We start from the raw sequence: 8,169 nt of genomic DNA on the forward strand, positions 1-8,169 counted from the left end.
CTAAAGTGCAGTTTGTTTTTTGTTTTTTACTGTACTGTATAGCATTTTGTATTCGTATACGGTAATAATTTTATATGAACACAGCACATTATTTTGTATTACTGTAATAAGTTTGTATAAATACAGAAAATATTTTTGGGTTGTGGAACAAATTTTCTGTGTTTCAATTATTTCCTATAGGAAAATTCACTTTGATATAAGAGTAACTTGGTTTAAGAGCACACTCCTCGAACCAATTATACTCGTAATCGAAGGTTCCACTGCATAGACACACACCTCTCACATTTATACACACATACATCCTCACACATTATGTATATACACATTATATATACACACACACATACAGTCTGTAATATATATATATATATATATATATATATATATATATATATATATATATATATATATATATATATATATATATATATATATATATATATATATACACAACACACACACACACCCTCACATGTATACACACATCCTCGCACATTACTGTACATTATATATATATATATATATATATAAAAATAAATAAAAACATACACACACATAAAGTCTGTATACATACACAAACACATATATAGTCACACATACAGTCATGAACATACACACATGTATTATAGTTTTGGAGGGGGCCATGTCGGAATACCATTTCCCAGTGATGTACTGGACAGCTGCTTTCTCCCACAATGATGCTCCGTGATCCCTGAAATGTCTTCTGTGAATAAGCGGCTTTTACAGAAACAATTGAATACAAACATGAATAAAAGTGAGGCAATGTATAGATTGTCAGAGCATGAAATAGTAAAATATAAAGAGCCCCATTAGGGCCATAGCTTAAACATGCGCTCCGATCTGCTCTGCAGAGGGCATGGTTCAGACATGGGACATTGGCACTTGCTTGTGGTACAGCGCTGAGCTTGGCAGGCCAGTCCTTGTTGTCAGTGCTCTGCTGGCTTCGCTGTATGCGAGGACATTGATAGATTTGCTGCTTCTGCAACATCTACTTGTTAATTTCCTCCAAGAATCAAATGTTTTTCCAGACCAAATCCATACTCCAGAGGTTATGCCAACCACCAGACACATAAAGTACTTTAACATGAAAACCGCATACTCCGGCCTGGATTTTTTTTTGTCTGCAGAACAAGAGCAGTTGTGGGATTTTTCCCAATATTCCCTGTAGTGCTGTTCATAAATATAACAAGCGACCACTATGGTGGCAGGAACAGTGTACAGGACGGTGAATATACCTATCCGGATCATTAGTTTTTCTAGTTTGTCTGTTTTGGTGCCACCCTGTTTTATAACACTCCGAATTCTGAAGAGTGAAACAAACCCGGCTAATAGAAACATAGTTCCTGTGAAGAGGTAGACTACAAGCGGGGCCAGCACAAACCCACGCAGGTTCTCCAGGTTCTGATTGCCCACGTAGCAGATCCCAGCCACAGGGTCACCGTCCACTGAACTCAATGCCAGGACAGCTATAGACTTGACACTTGGGATGAGCCACGCAGCCATATGGAAATACTGGGAGTAGCTGGCAATGGCCTCATTACCCCACTTCATACCGGCTGCCAGAAACCATGTAAAAGACAGGATCACCCACCAGATGGAACTGGCCATTCCAAAGAAGTAGATAAGAAGGAAAACCACAGTGCAGAGGGCCGGTCCAGTGGTCTCATAATGAATGTGGTCCCTGTTGCAGGCAACGTTTTCATGTCCAACGATAAGTCTGATGATGTAGCCAATGGATACAAAGAGATAACAAGCAGATAAGAAGATGATGGGCCGCTCTGGGTACCGAAACCGCTCCATGTCAATCAGAAAGGTGGCTACAGTAGTAAAGGTGGAGATGAAGCACAGTATGGACCACAACCCAAGCCAGTACGTGGCAAATGTCTTCTCATCCGGGGTGAAGTAGGGCTGGAAACACGGCATGGCACAGTTGGGAACCTGGCCGGTCTTGATTCTGTTATACAGGGGATGAGATTCTTTTGTTATGGAGATGAAAGGCTCCCGGCATTTGCACACCCCCTCACAGTCACCGTTCTGCTGCTTCTGGTTATGGAGAGGAGTCAAGTGTTTGGAGCCTCTGGGGGGATGAGTTGGTTTTACAAATAATGGTGGAAGTGTGGTGGTCTCAGTCCTGTTATAATCCATGCAGAGGTTTTCAGGGTCTCCATTTTGGGGGAGTTTGTCACAATTCATTCTCTCTGGCCAAGCAAAGCCATATTGCCTCATGAGTGGAGAACACCCTGCTTTAGCTCGTTCACACACAGATCTGCAGGGTGGCAGAGGTTTCCTGTAGTCGGCCAAGCAAATAGGAGTATACATGCTGCAGAGGAAGAACTTCAGATCGAGCGAGCACTGGATCTCCACCAGCGGCCAGAACTGGTGCACCTCCAAGCCGGCCTCATCCTGAGTGTCGTGATTGAACTGGTTGGGCATGTAGGTGTAATTATATCCAATGCCCTTACACATGGGCACAGTTATCTCTTGGCAGACGATTGCCTTGGACGCAGCAGACACGGGCACAGGGACCTGCAGGATGAACACAAGGCCCAGGACAAAGCCTCCGGGGATCAGTCCAGCCATGACTCTCATGGGGAGCGACACTCCGCTTCAATCCCCTCTAACAAAGCGTGAAGTATAAGAAAACATATTCAGAGAAAGTCTGAGAATCTTCAGGGGTCCGGGCTCAGGATCACAACTTTACACTGATTTACAAGTGTTCACTGGGGGAGAAAAAGGGTCATTAATAACAATAATACGATAGAACAGCATATATGTATGTGTTAGGAAGGGTAGGCAGAGAGCGGACAGAGACAGGACAGAGACAAGACAGAGATGGGACAGTGATAGAAAGCAGACAGAGTGGACAGAGGCAGGACAGAGACAGGACACAGACAAGACAGAGACAGAGATGGGACAGTGATAGAAAGCAGACAGAGTGGACAGAGGCAGGACAGAGAGTACAGAGACAGGACAGTGATAGAGAGCAGACAGAGTGGACAGAGGCAGGACAGAGAGTACAGAGACAGGACAGTGATAGAGAGCAGACAGAGTGGACAGAGGCAGGACAGAGAGTACAGAGACAGGACAGTGATAGAGAGCAGACAGAGTGGACAGAGGCAGGACAGAGAATACAGAGACAGGACAGTGATAGAGAGCAGACAGAGTGGACAGAGGCAGGACAGAGAGTACAGAGACAGGACAGTGATAGAGAGCAGACAGAGTGGACAGAGGCAGGACAGAGAGTACAGAGACAGGACAGTGATAGAGAGCAGACAGAGTGGACAGAGGCAGGACAGAGTACAGAGACAGGACAGTGATAGAGAGCAGACAGAGTGGACAGAGGCAGGACAGAGAGTACAGAGACAGGACAGTGATAGAGAGCAGACAGAGTGGACAGAGGCAGGACAGAGAGTACAGAGACAGGAAAGTGATAGAGAGCAGACAGAGTGGACAGAGGCAGGACAGAGAGTACAGAGACAGGACAGTGATAGAGAGCAGACAGAGTGGACAGAGGCAGGACAGAGAGTACAGAGACAGGACAGTGATAGAGAGCAGACAGAGTGGACAGAGGCAGGACAGAGAGTACAGAGACAGGACAGTGATAGAGAGCAGACAGAGTGGACAGAGGCAGAGAGCAGACAGAGTGGACAGAGGCAGGACAGTGACAGAAATGGGACAGTGATAGAGAGCAGACAGAGTGGACAGAGGCAGGACAGAGAGTACAGAGACAGGAAAGTGATAGAGAGCAGACAGAGTGGACAGAGGCAGGACAGAGAGTACAGAGACAGGAAAGTGATAAAGAGCAGACAGAGTGGACAGAGGCAGGACAGAGAGTACAGAGACAGGAAAGTGATAAAGAGCAGACAGAGAGGACAAAGGCAGGACAGAGTACAGAGACAGGACAGTGATAGAGAGCAGACAGAGGCAGGACAGAGAGTACAGAGACAGGACAGTGATAGAGAGCAGACAGAGTGGACAGAGGCAGGACAGAGAGTACAGAGACAGGACAGTGATAGAGAGCAGACAGAGTGGACAGAGGCAGGACAGAGAGTACAGAGACAGGACAGTGATAGAGAGCAGACAGAGTACAGAGACAGGACAGTGATAGAGAGCAGACAGAGTGTACAGAGGCAGGACAGAGAGTACAGAGACAGGACAGTGATAGAGAGCAGACAGAGTGGACAGAGGCAGGACAGTGACAGAAATGGGACAGTGATAGAGAGCAGACAGAGTGGACAGAGGCAGGACAGAGAGTACAGAGACAGGACAGTGATGGAGAGCAGACAGAGTGGACAGAGGCAGGACAGAGAGTACAGAGACAGGACAGTGATAGAGAGCAGACAGAGTGGACAGAGGCAGAGAGCAGACAGAGTGGACAGAGGCAGGACAGTGACAGAAATGGGACAGTGATAGAGAGCAGACAGAGTGGACAGAGGCAGGACAGAGAGTACAGAGACAGGAAAGTGATAGAGAGCAGACAGAGTGGACAGAGGCAGGACAGAGAGTACAGAGACAGGAAAGTGATAAAGAGCAGACAGAGTGGACAGAGGCAGGACAGAGAGTACAGAGACAGGAAAGTGATAAAGAGCAGACAGAGAGGACAAAGGCAGGACAGAGTACAGAGACAGGACAGTGATAGAGAGCAGACAGAGGCAGGACAGAGAGTACAGAGACAGGACAGTGATAGAGAGCAGACAGAGTGGACAGAGGCAGGACAGAGAGTACAGAGACAGGACAGTGATAGAGAGCAGACAGAGTGGACAGAGGCAGGACAGAGAGTACAGAGACAGGACAGTGATAGAGAGCAGACAGAGTACAGAGACAGGACAGTGATAGAGAGCAGACAGAGTGTACAGAGGCAGGACAGAGAGTACAGAGACAGGACAGTGATAGAGAGCAGACAGAGTGGACAGAGGCAGGACAGTGACAGAAATGGGACAGTGATAGAGAGCAGACAGAGTGGACAGAGGCAGGACAGAGAGTACAGAGACAGGACAGTGATGGAGAGCAGACAGAGTGGACAGAGGCAGGACAGAGAGTACAGAGACAGGAAAGTGATAGAGAGCAGACAAAGTGGACAGAGGCAGGACAGAGAGTACAGAGACAGGAAAGTGATAGAGAGCAGACAAAGTGGACAGAGGCAGGACAGAGAGTACAGAGACAGGACAGTGATAGAGAGCAGACAGAGTGGACAGAGGCAGGACAGAGAGTACAGAGACAGGACAGTGATAGAGAGCAGACAGAGTGGACAGAGGCAGGACAGTGACAGAAATGGGACAGTGATAGAGAGCAGACAGAGTGGACAGAGATATGACAGAGACAGGACAGTGATAAAGAACAGACAGAGTGTACAAGAGGCAGGACAGTGACAGAGAGCAAACAGAGACAGGTCAGAGAGAGGACAGAGACAGTGATAGCGGACAAAGAGCGGACAGAGACATAACAGTGACAGGACGATGATAGACAGCAGAGACATGACAGAGAGAGGACAGACAGGACAGAGAGCAGACAGACGGGGCACAGAGCGGACAGAGACAAGACAGAAAGGACAGAGATGGGACAGAGACATGACAGGGAGGGTACAATGCCAGTAAGTGGACAGAGACAGAGAGCAGACAGAGACTGGGCAGAGAGTGGACAGAGACAGTGATTCCAGCAGTAATAGACAGCGGGCAGAAACGAAGCAGAAAGGGGACAGATGCAGGACAGTGATAGAGAGCGGATAGGGACGGGGCAGAGAGCAGACAGACAGTTATAGAGAGTGGACAGAGAGCAGACAGACAGTTATAGAGAGTGGACAGAGAGCAGACAGACAGTTATAGAGAGTGGACAGAGAGCAGACAGCAACAGTGAGAGAGACCAGACAGAGATGGGACAGAGTCAGTGAGTGAGCGCGGATAGAGATAGAGTGGACAGAGACAGTAATAAAGATGGGACAGAGACAGTGAGAGAGCGGACAGAGACGGGATAGACAGTGCCAAAGACAGGACAGAAATGGGACCGAGATAGACACAGTGACAGGACAGAGACAGGATCTGATAACACTTCCTCAGACTGTGAGGTGCAGAGCGGGTGTTTACTACTTTTACCAAATATTATTATCAATCATCATCCATTATTACTACTGAGGGTTCAGTGCTGGGAAATATTACTGTGTATTGGAAAACAACACAGGATACTAAGGTCCGGGCGGAATATACAGTGCATCTGCCATAGACTGGAGAATCAGGAAGCAGCCATTAATGACAGATAAGTACAGGATCTACCTTCGTGGAGCCGCTCCTGGACCTGCACACAGCCTAATGCAGGGAACTGCGAGCTCTGGCCCGAGGCACCGAGGGTAATGCTGCGCCCGGACTGTCGCTGGTACTCCCAATGACAGGACTGCTGCTGCGCCCGGACTGTCGCTGGTACTCCCAATGATAGGACTGCTGCTGCGCCCGGACTGTCGCTGGTACTCCCAATGACAGGACTGCTGCTGCGCCCGGACTGTCGCTGGTACTCCCAATGACAGGACTGCTGCTGCGCCCGGACTGTCGCTGGTACTCCCAATGACAGGACTGCTGCTGCGCCCGGACTGTCGCTGGTACTCCCAATGATAGGACTGCTGCTGCGCCCGGACTGTCGCTGGTACTCCCAATGATAGGACTGCTGCTGCGCCCGGACTGTCGCTGGTACTCCCAATGACAGGACTCTGCTGCGCCCGGACTGTCGCTGGTACTCCCAATGACAGGACTGCTGCTGCGCCCGGACTGTCGCTGGTACTCCCAATGACAGGACTGCTGCTGCGCCCGGACTGTCGCTGGTACTCGGCGGTACTCCCAGCTCTGTGCTCCGGGGTGATGCCCCCTCAGGTAGCCCGTGTTAGTGATGAGCTCCCGGACTCTTGGCGCGGGTCATCTCGTCCCGTCCTGTCGCGGCTGCCGGTCACGCTCGCACTTTGCTGCAGTTGTGGAGAAGTTCTCGGTCGGGTCCCGGGCTCGGTGCCGCTGAGCCATCGCTGTAGTCACTTGTATATCACGCGCACTACTGCTCCATCCAGAAACACATCCGCGGCAGCTGCTCCGATAGCCGCGGCCAGATCCAGCAGACTGCTCAGCCCGGAGCCGCTCTGCCCGCACTTCTCTTATCTGTCTACCTGTGCCCAGAAGGGAGCTCCGCCAGACACACCTATTTGCAACGAGACCCCGCCCTCTGCTGCTGATTGGACGATAACATTACTTGTCGCTTTCGTTGTGTATAAGATGACCCCGCCCATGTGCGGTGGCGGAGGTGAAGAGATGCGCACATTGTGGCAGCGTGGAGGTGGATAGATGTGCACACTGGTGGCCATCCAGAGGGAGAACTGTGCACACTGGTGGCCATCCAGAGGGAGAACTGTGCACACTGGTGGCCATCCAGAGGGAGAACTGTGCACACTGGTGGCCATCCAGAGGAGGAGAACTGTGCACACTGGTGGCCATCCAGAGGAGGAGAACTGTGCACACTGGTGGCCATCCAGAGGAGGAGAACTGTGCACACTGGTGGCCGTCCAGAGGAGGAGAACTGTGCACACTGGTGGCCGTCCAGAGGAGGAGAGCTGCGCACACTGGTGGCCGTCCAGAGGAGGAGAGCTGCGCACACTGGTGGCCGTCCAGAGGAGGAGAGCTGCGCACACTGGTGGCCATCCAGAGGAGGAGAACTGTGCACACTGGTGGCCATCCAGAGGAGGAGAGCTGCGCACACTGGTGGCCGTCCAGAGGAGGAGAACTGTGCACACTGGTGGCCATCCAGAGGAGGAGAACTGTGCACACTGGTGGCCGTCCAGAGGAGGAGAGCTGCGCACACTGGTGGCCGTCCAGAGGAGGAGAGCTGCGCACACTGGTGGCCGTCCAGAGGAGGAGAGCTGCGCACACTGGTGGCCGTCCAGAGGAGGAGAGCTGCGCACACTGGTGGTCGTCCAGAGGAGGAGAACTGTGCACACTGGTGGCCGTCCAGAGGAGGAGAACTGGCACACTGGTGGCCGTCCAGAGGAGGAGAACTGGCACACTGGTGGCCGTCCAGAGGAGGAGAGCTGCGCACACTGGTGGCCGTCCAGAGGAGGAGAACTGGCACACTGGTGGCCGTCCAGAGGAGGAGAACTGGGCACACTGGTGGCCGTCCAGAGGA

At 50.8% G+C, this 8,169-nt stretch overlaps 1 protein-coding gene across 1 annotated transcript; it reads right to left on the reverse strand.

Annotated features, from left to right (window-relative positions):
• Window positions 1–459: 459 nt before the first annotated feature.
• On the reverse strand, window positions 460–7,144 carry FZD5 (frizzled class receptor 5). Its single transcript, XM_075319007.1, has 2 exons — window positions 6,288–7,144; window positions 460–2,741 (listed from the first exon to the last, which is right to left on the reverse strand). Exon 2 carries the CDS (start codon window positions 2,608–2,610, stop codon window positions 883–885), a length of 1,728 nt encoding a protein of 575 aa, XP_075175122.1. The 5' UTR covers window positions 2,611–2,741; window positions 6,288–7,144; the 3' UTR covers window positions 460–882.
• Window positions 7,145–8,169: the final 1,025 nt, after the last annotated feature.

Source organism: Anomaloglossus baeobatrachus, chromosome 7, assembly GCF_048569485.1.
Source record: "Anomaloglossus baeobatrachus isolate aAnoBae1 chromosome 7, aAnoBae1.hap1, whole genome shotgun sequence".
In the NCBI taxonomy this organism is placed as follows: domain Eukaryota; kingdom Metazoa; phylum Chordata; class Amphibia; order Anura; family Aromobatidae; genus Anomaloglossus; species Anomaloglossus baeobatrachus.

Bases quoted from the DNA above. Each gene is read 5' to 3' on its own strand.
- FZD5 (XM_075319007.1), bottom strand. From the start codon at position 2,610: ATGAGAGTCATGGCTGGACTGATCCCCGGAGGCTTTGTCCTGGGCCTT.